A 19,982-nucleotide genomic window follows, 5' to 3' on the forward strand; every position below is an offset into this window, starting at 1 on the left:
ATTGTAATTATTGAAATTTTAATTATAATTAAAGACATTTTATTTTATTGTTGGTGGGACTTAGACTCAGTACATTTTCTTTTATTTATAATTATATTTTAATATATGTATATTCATAATTATATACATCTCTATTTGATTTATTTATTCTGCAATTATTTGTGTATTTTATTTATTTATCAGTTTTTTTATTTCACGTCAGTATTTATGAGATATAGTACTGTATTTTTATTTAAATCAGCACAATGTGTGATATACTGTCAGTGATGAGATGAATATCTGCATTTAAACAAACGTCTTCAGTTACAAAAGATAACTATGTTTGATCTTCTATTGAATATTTGTCTATAACAACAACAACAATTATTATAACAATAGTAATAATTATTATTATATGTTATTATTATATAATAATAATATTATAAGTGTTTAAAAAAGTTGAGAATCTGTAGTTGCATATAATCGCCTCTAGATGTCGGTGTAGAACTGATATCTCCCCACACACTCACTCACACACACACACACACACACACACACTCACACACTCTCACACACACACTCACACACACACTCTCTCTCTCACACACACACTCTCTCTCTCACACACACACTCACTTTGTTAAAGTGTGTTCACAGAGCTTTGAGTTAAAGTTTGACCTTTGACCCTGTATATTATATTATTATATATTATATATATTATAATAATAGTATATATATTATTATTATTATATTATTATTATATTATTATTATATGATATATTATATATATAATAATAATATTATATTAATATGATATAATTATTATAATAATATAATATATATTATAACTTTAGAGCTCAGCTGAAGACCTGCATTAGAATCACTTTGCACAATTGGTTTAACTGGACTCTGCCTGCAGCACCGAGACAGGAGGAAGAGGAGGAGGAAGAGGAGGAGGAGGGGTTCAGGGGAGCCAGATGATGCTGTCAGTGAGGGGAGGAGGAGGAGGAAGAGGAGGATCCTGTCCACCGGCAGCAGCACCGAGCTCTTCTCCATCCCATGTGTCTGAGAGAGGAAGATAAAGAATCCATCTCATCTTCATCACTCGAGTCCGGTCGGATAAAAAAGACAAAAGGAGGGACTATTTAATCACTCTTCTCCTGAAAATGCTTCCCTGCTCTTCATCCGCGCAGATGGAGGGATGTGAAGAGGAGGAGAGAAGGGACGCGCACATGCAAACAGAGGTAACCTGTAATAATAGAAACAGCTCTAATCCCGTGTATTGTGCATGTTAAACCCGGACCCGAGTCCTGCAGGATCCGGGTCCGTCTCTCCGGGTCCATCCGGGACCTTTTGAAGCCGGTATGACCGACTCACCGGCCGGCTCGTTCTCCCGGAGAGAACCGGACCCCTCCCTAAACGAGCCGCTCGCCATTAAAGCGGAGAACAGAGAGACGTTGAGATAAATGTCTTTAAACAGAAGTCACATTATTTCAGTCTGTTGATAAAGAAATCATCTTGTCTTTTTATTAACACAAATAAATAAAAGCGTCGCCTCAGGTTTGATATGATATTTATAGATTTTATTATTTTATTAATGAACTCTCCCTGCCATGTTAATGCCTTGCTAAATTACCAGAAGAATCGGACACACAACCCTTTGGCTCCACCCCGCTTTGACCTACAAGTAACAGCCCCTAAAACCTGCAGTCTCTAGTGCCTTGCTCTCCACATTGACCTGCAAAGAGGGAATAGAGCTAGCAACCCTGCCTTGCTACCATTTAAGGCTGAATGGTGTATGTCTTTAGTTCATGGGAATTGAACCCACAACCCTAGAAGTGTGTTAATGCCTTGCTCAGGGCATTGACCTAAATAGAGAGAAATGGGCAGCTTTGTTTGGGATTTAAACCCCTAACCTTTTCCTGCCTTCCTCCAGTGATAGTGCCTTGCCACTGGGACACTGGGAATTGAACCCCCAACCATGAAGAGTGCCTTGCTCATGCCATCGACCTTCTGAATACAAAGAAATACTACTCGTTAAATGTATCTCCGACCCTCTTGATGCCTTGCTCGAGTCACTGAGTCTCCTCATACATTATTCTGTTAGTGTTCAGCAACTACAACTCCCACAATGCCTTGCTCCTCGGTGGCTGCTAGTTAGCTACATGAGTTAGCATTAAAGATCAGATGAAGGTGCGTTCCTGCTGAGTGGACTTTATGTTTTTATTTGAAATACAAAGTGTAGTCCACGTCTCAGAGAGCTGCGGAGGGAATCGAACCCTCACATAAAGATGCCTTGCTCTCTGACCGGGGAACCCTCGAAACCCTCTGAGCTCCTCAGGGAGACGAGAGCTGACTGAGGCTGAAGGTAGAAACAGGAAGTGAACCGAGTGGAGACGCTCAGAGTCTCTTTGTCCTTTTTATCTGAGAAAGAACAGCTGATATTCATGTTTACATCATTCTGACCTTCTTCCTCGTCCTCAGTGCTCCAGACTGACGGAGGAGAGAGACGAGGCCGAGAGACAACTCAAGCACATCAAGAGAGGTGAGTCCAGTTCATCATCTTCATCATCATCACCATCATCACCATCATCTTCATCACCATCACCTTCATGTGTTAAAGCTGCATTCTCTCTAGTGTCCACCAGGGGGCGACTCCTCTGGTTGTATAGAAGTCTATGAGAAAATGACTCTACTTCTCTCTTGATTTATTACCTCAGTAAACATTGTAAACATGAGTTTATGGTCTCAATCTCTAGTTTCAAGTCTTCTTCAATACAGCATGATGTTCATTTAGTGAATGATGGTCCATTTAGAGTCACACAGACCATAAAGCAGGGGATGCTTTAGGGGCGGGGCTACACAGTGATTGACAGGTCTCTGTATACGGCGTCTCTACGTCACTCCTCCTCAGTCCATATATGGTCACTTCCTGTTCACTGGTTGCATAAAAAAACAAGACGATGTATCGTCCCGCCTACAATCAGACACCTGACACCTTCACCCGCCCCCCCCCCCCCTCACACCTGTTCTCCTCACACCTGGTTCTCTGAAGGGGTGTGTTTAAGAGGAGGAGGGTCCAAGCCAACAGGAGGAGAGAGGACTTTAGCTTCTGATTATTAGCTGTTAGGAGAGCTGATACCTTCAGTCATGACTGTTCACTCAGGTAAGATCTCTTTATCAATAATAATCAGATAAATATACAATAATCTTTCTTTACTTATTTATATTCAGTCACTTTATTAAACAGTAATAACATTTTTAAAAAGCATGTAGTGATGCAGCGTTGACAGCATGAGTGTAACAAAAACAAAATATTCTTTTCTCAGTGATGAAATGTATTGATTACAAATTAAATCCCAAAGGGTGGATGTTTTTGTGGACACTTTGCACAACATGAGGTTTTATTGAGAAAAGATTAGTGATGTTACTCAGTTCATTCACCTGTCTGTTAAAAAGGAAACGGGAGAAGCAACAGACTCCACCTGGAGTTCACCTCAGTGTCACATTTCAGTTACTTTTACAACCTGAACCGTTTCAGACAGGAAGCTGATAGAAGGAAGTTCATAGAGAGATTTAAACCTAACTAAGTAGTTTAGTCATCTCAACCTAACTAAGTAGTTTAGATGTCTGAACCTAACTAAGTAGTTTAGATGTCTGAACCTAACTAAGTAGTTTAGATGTCTGAACCTAACTAAGTAGTTTAGTCATCTCAACCTAACTAAGTAGTTTAGTTGTCTCAACCTAACTAAGTAGTTTAGTCGTCTCAACCTAACTAAGTAGTTTACTTGTTTAATTTAATCCCTAGCCCTAATTTTAGGCCTCAGCTCGAAAATTGCATACCCATACCAAAAAGACTGTAATTCTGTAACTAGAAGGTCTATTTTAATAATTTTGATGTTATAATAATGGAAACACTTGTGAGATGTGTTCAGATGTGTACATATCAGTGTATATGTTACTGGTTAAGACTAAATGAGGATGGAACACAGCTCAAATTGAGAAGTTTCAGGTTCGCCTGAAAAGAAAAGCACTTTCATTGTTATTTTGTTCTTAAAATGAGGCCCTGGCTAGCCTAAAAACTCTCCCAAATCATAGCACAACATGTCATGTCATGTCATGTCAGTAGTCTCAAAAAAGAATTGGCTTTGATAAAGTGAAGCAGGACAAAGTTAGAGAGGTTTTGGTACAGAGAGGTCAGGTGGGGTCAAGCAAAATTGTCACTTAGGAACCAGCTGTTACAGCTGTTCCATTGTACTTTTATAAACTATATAACTATTTATTTCATTTGTTTTATGACTAATAGTGTTCAATCTATCCAAATACAGCAGTTTGGCATCATTTTGAGAGCCAGAATCCTCTCTAAGGCTGTAAACCATGGATCCATTCTCGTCTCACTGCAGTTTGATGCAGCTGGACTTTTTAGGAAAATGCCTTTAGAAAAAGTAACCTTTTGTAAAAAAAAATCCTACAAACCTTTCTATGACGATATGTTGCCACTCTTTAGCATATGATCCTCAAATAATATGATGTGAAGACATTTCTAAATAATCATTGGACAGTCATATTTATAGTCATATTCATTCAACAGACACAATCAGAATCTGTGTATCAAACATGTCACATTTAGATCTTCTGGTCATTCTGTGTTTCTCTTAACTAAAAGATAAAAAGCTGGAAGATAAATGGGCGATAAACCTTTTGGTTTGACTCAAACCCCAAAATCTGTTGTCAAAAACAAATCAGAAATGTGTCTGCTGCAGCAAAAAGAAACCTGGACCTGAAGTCTTCTGAGTCAGCAGAAACGCTGGTCCTGGTTTTCCATGGCGGGTCCCGCCACGTCCTCCTTTCAGTCTTTTTCATTCATCCTCTCATTTATTCATCCGCCGGCTCCCCGGAGAACACAGCAGTCGCTCCTGTCAAGTTATTCACATGAATTATTGAAAGATCCTCATGAATTATTCAGCAGCAGAAAAAAAGGGGGGAAGGATGAGTGTGTGTGTATGTGTTGGGGGGGGGGGGGGGTTAATGAACCTGACTTCAGGCTCGTTGAGGCTCGTTGAGCTCAGATTAGATAATAAACACTCCTCCATGATCACGACGGTCGTTCCTGTGTGAAACAATCTGGTGCAAACACTCATGGTCCCCAGAGGATGCACCCTACATAATAAATACAACAAAAACGGCTCGTCAGCGTTTCCTGCTCGGCCAGGTTTAGGTTTAACTTTAGGTCACGAGAGAATAGTTCACCTGGAATTAGATTTAGCTTAATGTCAAGTGTAATGAAAAAACTAGGACAAACATCTGCACACCTTTTTAAACTAAGAACAGGTGAACGTAGCAGCACAAACGCTTCAACGAACTTAACAGTCAAGCAGTTGAATCTGTGGGGCTAAACATCAAGGGAATTGTAGTCCTGAGCATAATGCACTACAACTTAGTTCAGTAACATTTAGTTTAGGTGAGTAACAGTTAAAGCTTTTGGTGCCTAAACCGTCAACTCAACCGTCCTTTCTGCAGAGTAATTATCCACCAAATTTAGTGTGAATATGCACAGTTTTAACTCCTTTTTTTAATGTTATATATACTATATATATATATATATATATATATATAGTATTATATCTGGTACTTACTCAGTCTCTCTTCAAACTCTGCTAACGAGTCTGGAATCGTTGTTTGAGCCGGATTTAGTAGCTTCGGTCATTTACACGACCTCAAGAGGATCACTGGAAAATACAACGTTTTATTCTGAAACTTCCTAAGCTGTTTCCTGTGAAGACGGAAGTTTATTTTGAAAAGACTGTTTTCATGTAACGTCTCTTTCTTAAGCTTCATGTTGCTGCTGAAGCAGAGCTGATGTCTCTCAGTCGGTAATTTATGCTTCACATTAAGTCGAGGGTCAAAGATTCCTCTCAGAGACAGAAAGTCTGAGAACATTCAGAGATGAGAGAAAAATATTAACATGCAATCTGTGTGTGTGTGTGTGTGTGTGTGTGTGTGTGTGTGTGTGTGTGTGTGTGTGTGTGTGTGTGTGTGTGTGTGTGTGTGTCCGTCCTCCCCTCAGTGTCTCAGATGGTGATTGAGGAGGTCAGCGTTCTGCAGACTCAGCTGGAGATCGAGAAGTCGTGTCGGGAAAATGCAGAGGCCCTGGCCACAAAGGTCAGAGACACACACACACACACACACACACACACACTCAATAATCAATACTGTGTGATTATCATTATTGGGGTCCAGCTGGCTTTAGCAGAAGAAGAGAGTGAACAGCTGAGTCAGGATGAGTCTGCACGGACTCGACTGTCTGTTACTGCCTCCACATATTTAATATGTATATATATGTATATATACAGTATATATATATTTAAATGGAAATAATTATGTGTCATTGACCGCTGTGACTCTTGACCTCCAGCTGAACTGTGAGAACAGGAAGTTGAAGTACATGAGTCTGTCGTCTCGTCCGTGTTTGGATGAGCTGCTTCCCAGCATCTCAGACTGCATCGCTGTGGATGCAGACGCAGGCGCAGACGCAGACGCAGATGCAGATGCTGACGCTGCAGACGGAAATCCTGACACCTTCACCCAGTACCAACAACAAGTTAAAGGTACAGTACGTAGTATTATATTAACAAAGTACCAACAACAAGTTAAAGGTACAGTACGTAGTATTATATTAACACAGTACCAACAACAAGTTAAAGGTACAGTACGTAGTATTATATTAACAAAGTACCAACAACAAGTTAAAGGTACAGTACATTTAATCTGATATAATTGTATTAATAAAGTTCTTCATTGTATTCTGTTCTTCTGTTTTTTCAGAACTGGGTGAGACAGTAAACACTTTATTGGAGGAGAAGAAGAACTTTGTTACTCAGGTTCATGAAGAGCAGAGACGGATAGAAGAGCTGACGTCACAGGTGAGAACGAAGAGAACCAGAATCATCCTGCAGGATAACTTCTTCTTCTTCTTTTTCCTCTTCTACTTCTCCTTCTACTTTTTCTACTTTTTGTCCTTCTTCTTCCTCTTCCTTTTCCTCTCATACTTCTTCTTCCTTTCCTCCTTCTTCCTGTTCTTCTTCTTCTTCTCCTTCTCTTTCTTCCTCTAATTCTTCTTCTACTTCTTCTTTCCCTTCTCCTTCTTCCTCTTCTTCTTCTTCATCCCCTCCTTCTAGTTGACTAACAGTTGAATTGTTTCTCCATCTCTCCAGTCAGATAAAGATCGGGTTGAGATGAAGGATCTCCGTGAGACTGTTGAGCAACAACGTAAAACCATCAAGAGATTTAACAGAGGTGAGAAACACAGTGACTGAGAGCAACATCTTTTGATTCTGATGCTAACATGCTAATAATAGCATGTAATCAGCATGGAAAAGGTTGGTTGTTGTGCTAACGTGCTAGCTCCCTGCCTCTGTAGTGTCCGTGATGGCGGCTCAGGAGTACGACGGGATGAAGGACCAGCTGGACCTGGAGCAGAGCCTTAGAGTGAAAGCTGAGACGTACGCTCACGAGGTAAATAAACGTAGAAGAAGAAGTAGGAAGGCAGTGTGTAAATATACAACTAGTGCTCAAGGACACGGATCAGTGCAGGTTTAGACTCTAACGTTTGTAAGTTTTACAGGTTTTGGGTCCAGCTCAACTAAAATCCATTTCCTCCTCCTCCTCCTCCTCCTCCTCCTCCTCCTCCTCCTCCTCCTCCTCCTCCTCCTCCTGTAGATGCTGGTGAAGCAGAAGGAGGCCAACAGACAGAGCATGTTGCTGCTGCAGAGCTCTGAGCCGAGCGTTCAGCTCCTCAAAGCTCTGGAGGACGTGGCTACGATCACCAAAACCCTGGAGGACGAGAGACTGAGGCACCAGCAGGAGGTAACCTGAGTACCTGAACAAGTAGAGAACAGAGTACCTGAACAAGTAGAGAACAGAGTACCTGAGCAGGTAGAGAACAGAGTACCTGAACAGGTAGTGAACAGAGTACCTGAGCAGGTAGAGAACAGAGTACCTGAACAGGTAGTGAACAGAGTACCTGAACAGGTAGAGAACAGAGTACCTGAGCAGGTAGAGAACAGAGTACCTGAACAGGTAGAGAACAGAGTACCTGAGCAGGTAGAGAACAGAGTACCTGAACAGGTAGAGAACAGAGTACCTGAACAGGTAGAGAACAGAGTACCTGAGCAGGTAGAGAACAGAGTACCTGAACAGGTAGAGAACAGAGTACCTGAGCAGGTAGAGAACAGAGTACCTGAACAGGTAGAGAACAGAGTACCTGAACAGGTAGTGAACAGAGTACCTGAGCAGGTAGAGAACAGAGTACCTGAACAGGTAGAGAACAGAGTACCTGAGCAGGTAGAGAACAGAGTACCTGAACAGGTAGAGAACAGAGTACCTGAGCAGGTAGAGAACAGAGTACCTGAACAGGTAGAGAACAGAGTACCTGAACAGGTAGAGAACAGAGTACCTGAACAGGTAGTTTAATTATATGTGTATGTGTGTGTGTGTGTGTGTGTGTGTGTGTGTGTGTGTGTGTGTGTGTGTGTGCGTGCGTGCGTGCGTGCGTGCGTGCGTGCGTGCGTGCGTGCGTGCGTGCGTGCGTGTGCGTGTGCGTGTGCGTGTGTGTGTGTGTGTATGTGTGTGTGTGTGCCTGCGTGCGTGTGTGTGTGTGTGTGTGTGTGTGTAGGTGGAGACTCTGGAGGCCCAGCTGGAGCAGAGCTGTGTAAAGAAGCAGTTGGAGGCTCTTCAGAGGCAGCTGGAGCTGCTGGAGGTGGAGAAGAAGGAGGTGGAGGGACGACTGGAGCGAGCAGAGAAGAAGAACGAGGAGCTGGAGGACCGAGGTGAACACACAATATTTGTACATAATTGAGGCAAACCTTAACCATTTTACTTTATTATTCTACAAACTCCCACAATTCCTCCATTGACTCCAACACAAACCATAAACCCATCTGCTGCAGGAAAGCTGGCAACACACACCTTCTCCCAGCATGCAACAGGGCATCTGTCCCCTTTAAATAGGTCGCATGAAGTCAGAACCACCAACTGACTTCAACCTGGAGCAACAAACACAGATAGAGAGAGAGGAGGCGTCACTCTGCAGTGAAACCAGGAGACAGACAATCATGTACCTGTAGTAGTACTGTAGTACATGTCCGTAGTATTACAGTAGTACTGTAGCAGATGTCAGTAGTATTTATGTCTCTATTGTCTCTATTGTCTCCACAGTCAACGAGCTCCAGCAGACCCACAAAGAGGTCTCCCTGACGACCAGCACGGCCCCCCCTCCCCCTGAACCCGGGCTGGCCCCGCCCCCTGCCCCTCCCCCTCCTCCTCCTCCTCCTCCTCCTCCTCCTCCTCCCCCACCTCCTCCCCCCTCCAGGTGCAACCCCCTCAGGTGAGGACGGACGTAAAAACACGATTGATTTGTCATCAGTGTAGTATTTTCAACTTCCTGTGTCTCCTCATGACATCACTTCCTGTCTCTCTCAGCTCTCTGATCGCCATCATGAGAAAGACCTCCAAAGGGTCCAAGACCTCTGTGAAGGCCTCGGAGCAGCCTGCCGGTGAGTCTCACCGGTGTGCTCCAGGTAACGTCTTGTGACATCATCACGGTGACCAATGAAAATAATAACTTCATGGACTTCCTGTTTCTGTCCAGCTGGTGAGGACGGAGACGTGAAGGCGAAGGCGGTGAACGAGATGATGGAGAGAATCAAACATGGCGTCGTCCTGAGACCGGTCAAGAGTCAGGAGAGCAAGGTGATGATGATAATAAGGACCTATTGTTATTCTCATGTTTATTGTTAGGGCCCGAGCACCGACGCAACTTCAAATTTTGTCGGAACAATCTAAAGAACTTTGTGATGAAAAGGTACCCAAAGCTTGTTGTTTCGTGAAAGGTTGTTGCCATGGCGACGCTTTCTTCGCCATGACAAACGAAGGTGTTTTTGAGGGGCTAAAAATACTCAAAACATAATCAAACATCACACATTTGAAATCCTGAATGTTTATCTGTGATTTTAGTCGGCTCGATAGCGCCCCCTACAATATTTCGTCGATGCATCCCTCGCAGTACGTCTCACCTAGATGTATAACATTTGGTCAGCAGGTGTCTCACATGTAGACTTAAAGAAGGTCTTAGGGCTCTAAGCTCTAAACCCAACCGGAAGTCAGCCATTTTGAATTTTGTATGAATTTCTAGTGTCGTTTTTGCAATTTCCAGGTGCTCTATTTTAACGAACTCCTCCTCGGGAATTAATCAGATCAACTTAGACTTTGGTCAGAACAATCTAAAGACCTTCGTGATTAGAAGTTACTCAAAGCTTGAGGTTTCATTGAACAACATGGACTTGGTGTGGCGGCCATTTTACATGGTTCGCTATCATCCATCAAGCTGTTGTAACTCAACTGTACTTTGTCAAAACCGTCCCAAACTTGACCTGCTTGATGACTGTCATGACTTTAGGACTTCTGCATTTCAATATTAACTCATAGTCATAGCGCCACCTACTGGCAACCACTGACGTAAGCAGGGTTCTATAACGACAGCGGCCCAAACACTGAACTTATTAAAAGGGTTTGTGGGCACACCATGAGAAGAAGACTTCTCTGATCTAAATATGTACAAACTAAGATGCTTGGAGAGCAGAAAGTTAGACAACGAAGGTTGTCAACCCGTCAGTGAGCATTAGAATAAATGATCTGTCCAGAGCTTCTACAGGAGAATCAGGTTAAATATTACAATGAATGCTTCACACGACAATCTAAAGTTACAGAAGAGCTTAAAATGAAAACTGTTAAATTAAAGTGTTCAAGTGAAAGCAAATACACACTGTTCTGTTAACTTTCATGTAAGTCCAAATCCAATCAGCAGCACAGCAGGGAGCTGAACCCCATCCCATAAACTGACAGTCTGTTATGTTACAAACACTGAAACGCTTTCATGCACATTCATTTTCTTAATGATCTTAACTTACATTTATGATTGTATTGGAGGTTCACTCAAAACATTTGAGGCTTCAGACCTGGCAACATGAACTTGTTACGCTAATGGTCAACGCAGGAAATACCATCTAACTCGTGCACGCAGTGTTTGATGGTCACAGAAACGTCCTGCCAGAACCCTCGATCAATGCTGCTCGCAGCTTTAATTATTATTATTATTATGTGAGAAGCCTCACTCACAAAATATATATACACACTACCGTTCAAAAGTTTGGGGTCACCCAGACAATTTTGTGTCAATTTTCAGTTTCTTCATAATGTCTCTCATGGAATAGCTTCATTTCTAAGAACAAGAACAGACGGCGAGTTTCACATAAAAGTTCTCTTTTTCTGGCCATGTTGAGAGTATAAACCAACCCACATGTGATGCTCCAGATACTCAACTAGCTCAAAGGAAGGCCAGTTTTATAGCTTCTCTCACCAGCAGAACTGTTTTCAAGGGTTTTATAGTCATCAGTTAGTCTTCTAAGGCGATTAGAACTCTGGAGTGATAGTTGCTGGAAATGGGCCTCTATACACCGATGTAGATATTTCATTAAAAACCAGACGTTTCCACCTAGAATAGTCATTAACCACATTAACAATGCATAGAGTGTATTTCTGATTAATTTCATGTTATCTTCATTGAAAGAAACTGTGCTTTTCTTTGAGAAATAAGGACATTTCTAAGTGACCCCAAACTTTTGAACAGTAGTGTGTATATATATATATATATATATACACCACAAAATATATCAACGAGAAAATACTAAATATGAGTAAACTAATGAATGCAGCAGGTTAAAGGAGTTCTTATTATAACATCCGGCTCATTGTTCCTCCTCCATCTTTGTTTCACTGTCACTCTTCTTCTTCTTCTTCTTCTTCTTCTTCTTCTTCTTCTTCTTCTTCTTCTTCTTCTTCTTCTTCTTCTTCTTCTGTCTTTGTGCAGCAGAGAGCAGCAGTAAAAGTGAGTTTATTGATGTTTGCCTCAATCTTGAGATTTTATTTATTGGTTTATTTGATAAGGGACAGTGCACATTAATAAAACATTAATAAAACATTTCTGTAAATGCGCCAGAGTTAGCCAAAAGGCTATTTTTCATCTGTTTTCATTCTATGTTACAAAATAAACCAAAAAACAGAACGTAAGATTGAATTGAAAAGGTTATACAATATTGTGAGGTCACTGTTGCCCCCCCCACACACACACACCTACACACACACACACACATTCACACACACACACACTCTGCAGACTCCCCAGTTTAATCCCTTTAACTTCCTGTTTAACTGACGTCAGGAGCTCAATCTCTTTTAGTTACAGTTACATTCGTCCCTCACAAAGAGCTCAAATATCAAACTGTTCAGTGTCTCCTGAAAGCAGTATTGGTCACATGATCGAACTCAAAAGAAAAACATAAAGCAAAAATAATTTAGTGTTTTTTGTTTACAGCCGCCTCCAGTCTGTGAGGAGAAACCACAGGAGAGCGCCATGGAGGAGCTGAAAGGCATCCTGGTAAAGCTGCATTCTCTCTAGTGTCCACCAGGGGGCGACTCCTCTGGTTGTATAGAAGTCTATGAGAAAATGACTCTACTTCTCTCTTGATTTATTACCTCAGTAAACATTGTAAACATGAGTTTATGGTCTCAATCTCTAGTTTCAAGTCTTCTTCAATACAGCATGATGTTCATTTAGTAAATGATGGTCCATTTAGAGTCACACAGACCATAAAGCAGGGGATGCTTTAGGGGCGGGGCTTACAGTGATTGACAGGTCTTCAGTCATGTATGTAGATAATGTTAATAGTCACTGCAGTGACACTCGTGTTCTCCAGGAGACGGTGAAGAGGAGCCCCAGCCGAGGCTCTCAGGAGGCGGGTCCGTCTCCATCGGTGAAGAAGAAGGACAGCGAGCTGGAGGTGATCCTGAGACGAAGACGCAACAAGGCGGGAGAACCTGGTTCTGGAGGTAACGGATTTAAAATACTCTGTTACAAGTAAAGCATCCTCCCGCTGGAGGGAAGGGGGACACGGGAGAACCAGAACCAGGACTGAGAGGACTGAGGGCAGACTGTCAGACCTGCTGCAGTAGAATGAGAGGTTTTCTAAAGGGAATCTGGTGCTCAGAGACACTACCACTTTAGTCCACAGGGGGGCGATAGAATCAACTCTACACAAAAGTTTAGCGTAGTAGCTTTAAGTGTTTAGGTGTGAAAATGCTAGCGTCAAAATGTATTTAAAGTAGTACAAGTAAAAGTACTCATCAATTAATATATTATTGAGTCGATCAATCAACTGCAAAATAAATCTAGTGCAGTAAAAACTACAACATTTTCCTCTAAAATGTAGCGTAGAAGTGTAAAATACACTAAAATAGAAAGTATCTCTAACATGTACTGAAGTTTGAACAATTTGAAATCTACATCTTGAAAACTGCAAACCTATCTACGTCATGTTTTTATGTTTGTTAAATTCTCAGTAGCGATAACTAAATGATATGCTTATTATACATATTCCAAACAAAAACACTTTAAAAATCATTTATTTTTAGCTTTTTTTGGTATTTTGGTCAGACACTATGCAACGCTGATTAGTGTAATATGTGTGGTATTTGTTATAAATGTACGTTGGTACATAGAGGGTGATAAGAAGCTGTACATGGAGGGACTTAGGACCCAGGGGAATGTAGGGGAAGGAAACAGGAAGAGACGTCACACAAACAGCTGTTCACCGCTTGCTGCTGGCCGGTTCTTGTGTTAAAAATGTCGCTTAATAATAAAAATAAACTGCGTTAACGCACGATAAAATAATTGTCGGCATTAATTAATTAATGCGTTAACTTGCCCAGCCCTAATATATATATGTTTATGTATTTTTGTGTTTTATATATATATATGCAATATATATATAAAATACATAAATACATCAATATATATATATATTTATGTAAATGAATATTTTAAATATATATATAAAATACATAAATACATCAATATATATATATATATTTATGTAAATGAATATTTTAAATATATATAGTTACCTTTTAAAGATCAGTGAAGCAAAGACAAGTTATTTATATTTATATGTGATGAAACATCTTCACCAAGACCTCCATGGAAATAATATTCATAATCTCAAAGAGGTTTTTCTGGTTAAATAGACGTATTACACAGTAAATACAGCAGTAAGAATACTGCATATGTATATAATGCTATAGTAAGTAATGAGTATGAACTTCTGATATTTGGCTGATTTAAAAGTTATTTTACTTCATTAAACGTGAGACTTTTGTTTGTATTGACAGAGTATTTTATTGTGAAGGAATATGAATATCGTCCCAGAGGATCAGGGACTCTGTGGAGGTTCTGGTCTCTCTCGTTGGATTGTCTGCAGGAGGATCAGGGACTCTCTGGAGGTTCTGGTCTCTCGTTGGATTGTCTGCAGGAGGATCAGGGACTCTGTGGAGGCTCTGGTCTCTCTCGTTGGATTGTCTGCAGGAGGATCAGGGCTCTGTGGAGGCTCTGGTCTCTCTTGTTGGATTGTCTGCAGGAGGATCAGGGACTCTCTGGAGGTTCTGGTCTCTCGTTGGATTGTCTGCAGGAGGATCAGGGCTCTGTGGAGGCTCTGGTCTCTCTTGTTGGATTGTCTGCAGGAGGATCGGGGACTCTCTGGAGGTTCTGGTCTCTCGTTGGATTGTCTGCAGGACGATCAGGGCTCTGTGGAGGTTCTGGTTTCATATCTTGTTTCTCTGTGATCCTCCAGACGAGCCGGATGGTCAGATGAGCCACGTCTCGTCCTCCGACAGCCTGAACGGGAGGCGCACCAGCAGCGACTCGGGCCGGGATCCGGAGGGACCGGGTCCAAAGCTCGGTCCAGAGAGACGGGGGTCCGGACCGGGACCCGTCGTGGCCCGGAGGAGGAGGAGCTCTGAGACTGGCAGGGAGCCCCGAGGAGGCTCCTGGCAGGAGAGGAGGTCCTGCAGCTCCCTGGCCGAGAAGGAGTCGCTCAGTAACGGCTGCATCGACAGGTTTGGAACCCGACCGCACCTCTACCCCTCTACACCTCTATCCCTCTACACCTCCACCCCTCTACACCTCTACCCCTCTACACCTCTATCCCTCTACACCTCCACCCCTCTACACCTCTACACCTCCACCCCTCTACACCTCTATCCCTCTACACCGCCACCCCTCTACACCTCTACACCTCAACCCCTCTACACCTCCACCCCTCTACACCTCTATCCCTCTACACCTCCACCCCTCTACACCTCTATCCCTCTACACCTCCACCCCTCTACACCTCTATCCCTCTACACCTCCACCCCTCTACACCTCTATCCCTCTACACCTCTATCCCTCTACACCTCCACCCCTCTACACCTCCACCCCTCTACACCTCTACACCTCCACCCCTCTACACCTCTATCCCTCTACACCTCCACCCCTCTACACCTCTACACCTCCACACCTCTACCCCTCTACACCTCTATCCCTCTACACCGCCACGCCTCTACACCTCTACCCCTCCATACCTCTACCCCTCTACACCTCCACACCTCCACCCCTCCATAACTCTCATACCTCTACCCCTCTACACCTCTACACCTCCACACCTCTACCCCTCTACACCTCTACCCCTCTACACCTCCACACCTCCACCCCTCCATAACTCTCATACCTCTACCCCTCTACACCTCTACACCTCCACCCCTCCATACCTCTACCCCTCTACCCCTCCATAACTCTCATACCTCTACCCCTCTACCCCTCCACACCTCTACACCTCTACCCCTCTACACCTCTACCCCTCTACACCTCCACACCTCCACCCCTCCATAACTCTCATACCTCTACCCCTCTACACCTCTACACCTCCACCCCTACATACCTCTACCCCTCTACCCCTCCATAACTCTCATACCTCTACCCCTCTACCCCTCCACACCTCTACACCTCCACCCCTCTACACCTCCACACCTCTACACCTCCACCCGTCCACCCACATAAAACCAGGTCCCGGTGGTTTTGATCTCTGACCTTATCTTCCCGTGTCTCCGTCTCCATAGCGTGGCGGACGCCGATCGCCGTCCAGACGTCCAGACGAACGGAGTCCAACCCGCCGAGGACGTCAGCGCCGCCGCCGAGTGCTAGAAAATGGGCGTCTGAGGTCATCTGATCAGCCATTGGCTGATGTGAGAGTGATGTCATCGGGGTCAGGGTGCGCTCACAACCGGAGTAGAAAACTTTCTTCTTCTTTTTACATCCTGTTCTCGTCTGATTTGTTTCTTTTCTCGAAAGGAGCTGAAGTGAGTTCAGAGTTCAAAGGTAAACATTGTGAACATACACCCCCCCCCCCCCCCCTCCCTCCCGCACCCCCCGCCTTGTCCAGCCGTTGTAAAAAGTCTGACTGTTAAACCAGCAAAAAACAAGTTTCCTTACCGATTGATAGCGCCATAATCTGCATGTTCTCCTCTAAAGGAAAAGGAAACATTCAACAACAAGTAGTAAAAAGAGTGATGCATGATGGGAAACATGCAAATAGATTAAAAAAGGCTTAAACGTTTAATGCAGTCGATATTATTTATGCAGTCTAGATTAAACTGGGACTTTGTACGATGGCTGACATTCTATCAGGTCTCTGAAGAACCTGGATCCTGAGGAGAACCTGGATCCTGAGGAGAACCTGGATCCTGAGGAGAACCTGGATCCAGAGGAGAACCTGGATCCTGAGGAGAACCTGGATCCTGAGGAGAACCTGCTCTCCGTTTGCACTGAACTTTTTACTTTATTGTACTTTAAGACTTTTAACGCTTTAGGACGACGTCCTTCTGTTTTTCTATTTGATGCACAGAAGATCCGTTTTAAAGTCACCGTCTTCTTCTTCTTCTCCTCTTCGTCGCTCACAGCTGATCTCATGAGTCATCGTCAGCAATACTGAATATAATAATATAATAATACTTCTGAATACTGAGACATGATTTACATGTGTGTTGAAACTCCTCTTCAGGTTCTTTACTTTTAGAAACAAAAAACAAAACCATTCTGATGAATTCTGATGTTATTTTAGTAAAAGAGGGTTCGTCCTCTGGGGATCATGACAGATCTCACCTTTAGATTTTAGATGACTGAATGCGTATCAGTGGACATTTTGGCTCGATGGTGGCGTTAGAGGAGGAACCAGGAACCAGGAACCGACTCAGCAAGTTCAAGTTCAATGGATACAAGAACAGCTGACTGCTGTGAAGTTCATCATATGAGGAGTTGGTAGAAACGTCTCATGTTAAAGTGACAGTGAGGATCTTTTAACTGGTCCTGAACCAGTCCTGATCCTCTATATGAACCAGTCTCAGTGTAGTCCTGATCCTCTATATGAACCAGTCTCAGTGTAGTCCTGATCCTCTATATGAACCAGTCTCAGTGTAGTCCTGATCCTCTATATGAACCAGTCTCAGTGTAGTCCTGATCCTCTATATGAACCGGTCTCAGTGTAGTCCTGATCCTCTATATGAACCGGTCTCAGTGTAGTCCTGATCCTCTATATGAACCAGTCTCAGTGTAGTCCTGATCCTCTATATGAACCGGTCTCAGTGTAGTCCTGATCCTCTATATGAACCGGTCTCAGTGTAGTCCTGATCCTCTATATGAACCAGTCTCAGTGTAGACCTGATCCTCTATCAGACCTCCATCAGTAAAGAGACCATCAGAGAGAAGATGGTCTGTTTCTATAGAGTTATTCTTGATGCTCGTCATCGGAGCCACCGGGTCGGATTCTGGTGAAACCAGATGAACTCATGCAGGTTCACCAGAACCTCCTTCAGCTCAGAGTCCAGCAGAGACCGGTCCACCGTGGACAGACCCAGATCCTCCTACAGAGACCGGTCCACCGTGGACAGACCCAGATCGTCCAGCAGAGACCGGTCCACCGTGGACAGACCCAGATCCTCCAGCAGAGACCGGTCCACCGTGGACAGACCCAGATCCTCCAGCAGAGACCGGTCCACCGTGGACAGACCCAGATCCTCCAGCAGAGACCAGTCCACCGTGGACAGACCCAGATCCTCCAGAAGAGACACGCTGCTGGAGACCCAGGACGTATTGCTGGACCCGCTGGAGGGAAGGGGGGCACAGGAGAACCAGAACCAGGACTGAGAGGGGCAGACTGTCAGACCTGCTGCAGTAACATGAGAGGTTTTCTAAAGAGAGTCTGGAGCTCAGAGACACTACAGCTTTAGACCACAGGGGGCGCCAGAACCAACTCTAAATACAAGTTCATGGTACTAACGTTAATGTAACACTGAGACATTTAAAGAATCTCAACATGCTGCACATCACAGATATTTAAACATGATCTAAGATCAAGAGGAGGAACCAGGTTTCTATCAGGGTCTCGTGAGGGTTTCTAGAATCACATCCGACAGGAAACTTCTCAGGGTCCAACGAGACAGGATGTCACCTTTCCAAAGTAAAAGCAAAGGATCAGATCTTTGGAGGAACGTGTTGCTCGTGTTCTCCGTCTACCTCTGAAACTAAACCACGTCTTCCTCCGCTGAGTCAGCAGAGTCCTGTATATGCTCACCTTCTCTGTTCTCACCTGCTTTTATTTTGAAGGGCCTTCTGTCTATATATATATATATATATATAAATATATATATATATAGATATATATATCTATATCATATACATATATATATTTATATATCTATATATATTTATATATATAAATAAACCTTCACCTGATGCAACGTTCAGAACCATTTTAAAGAGTATGCAATTACATAAATGCACATTTGTGTGACGCTTTTCACACCTCGTCATTCTTTTCTTAATAAAAACAGATTAAAAAGTAAAAGTTGAGTTTTGTCCATTCAGCTGGTTCTGGTACATAATTCACTTCTTTAGATGAAGGTTCTGAGTCTGACAGAGTTCAGGTGACTTTAAGTGTGTGTGTGTGTGTGTGTAGGTGTGTGTGTGTGTGTGTGTGTGTGTGTATGTGTGTGTGTGTGTGTGTGTGTGTGTGTGTGTACGTGTTTGAGATATAAATGAGTGTTAAAACAAAAGATGTTTTTTTAATCCTGGATTCTCATTCTTAGCATCACTTGAAATAAATACATAAAGCTAAAACTGTTTCTTTTATTTTGTAGGATGAAGTATTTAATTTACGGATGAATTTATTCAGGTTCACAAAAGACGACATTTTAATGATGTTTTGATGATTTTTCTTTTGTCACTTCAGTGAAATTAACATTTAAAGTTTATTTTTATTGCGTGAGAATTCATATCTGTACGTTACATTTGTAATTATAGCATTGAGATTAAATAAGATAATTCTTTATTAGTCTCAGCAGCAGGATTAAATCAGCAAAGTGGCCAAAACAAGATAAAAACAAGTAGGTTAAATAATTAATCAAACTATAAAACTATAATAAACACGTTAAAAACAACTAAACTCTTCTACACTGACTCATTTAAATTAGTTTTATAGTTTTGATCATTTCAAAATAAATGAATAGGATTCACTAAAGAATAAGAAAATAAAGAAAACAGTAAAATAAAATAAAGAAAACATTTAAAGAAAATAAATAAAGAAAAGAAAGAAAAGAAAAGAAAGAAAATCAAATAAAGAAAATAGATGAAATAATGAAAATAAAGAAAACTTAAAATCCTTAGATTTGGTTCCGATTAAATTGAAAGAGTTAAAGTTCAAAAACGAATTTCTTAGATTTCATTGCTGGTATTTGTTGGTATTTGTTTGTATTTGCTGGTATTTGTTGGTATTTGTTGGTATTTGCTGGTATTTGCTGGTATTTGTTGGTATTTGTTGGTATTTGTTGGTATTTGCTGGTATTTGTTGGTATTTGTTGCTATTTGTTTGTATTTGCTGGTATTTGTTTGTATTTGCTGGTATTTGCTGGTATTTGTTGGTATTTGTTGGTATTTGTTGGTATTTGCTGGTATTTGTTGGTATTTGTTGGTATTTGCTGGTATTTGCTGGTATTTGTTGGTATTTGTTGGTATTTGTTGG

General features: G+C 42.3%; 1 protein-coding gene across 1 annotated transcript; it reads left to right on the plus strand.

Annotated features, from left to right (window-relative positions):
• Positions 1-1,145: 1,145 nt before the first annotated feature.
• Positions 1,146-15,532, plus strand: shtn3 (shootin 3; the record flags this gene model as incomplete). The annotated part of the gene is made up of 16 exons (XM_079167566.1): positions 1,146-1,223; positions 2,464-2,524; positions 6,047-6,141; positions 6,395-6,587; positions 6,805-6,902; positions 7,194-7,275; positions 7,400-7,494; positions 7,699-7,845; positions 8,654-8,807; positions 9,196-9,364; positions 9,460-9,533; positions 9,629-9,729; positions 11,909-11,923; positions 12,410-12,472; positions 12,792-12,924; positions 14,721-15,532. The coding sequence occupies 16 exons, from the start codon at positions 1,146-1,148 to the stop codon at positions 15,530-15,532; spliced, it is 2,370 nt and encodes a 789-aa protein (XP_079023692.1).
• Positions 15,533-19,982: the final 4,450 nt, after the last annotated feature.

The sequence above is a fragment of the Pholis gunnellus genome (genome assembly GCF_910591455.1).
Source record: "Pholis gunnellus genome assembly, chromosome: 10".
NCBI lineage: Eukaryota > Metazoa > Chordata > Actinopteri > Perciformes > Pholidae > Pholis > Pholis gunnellus.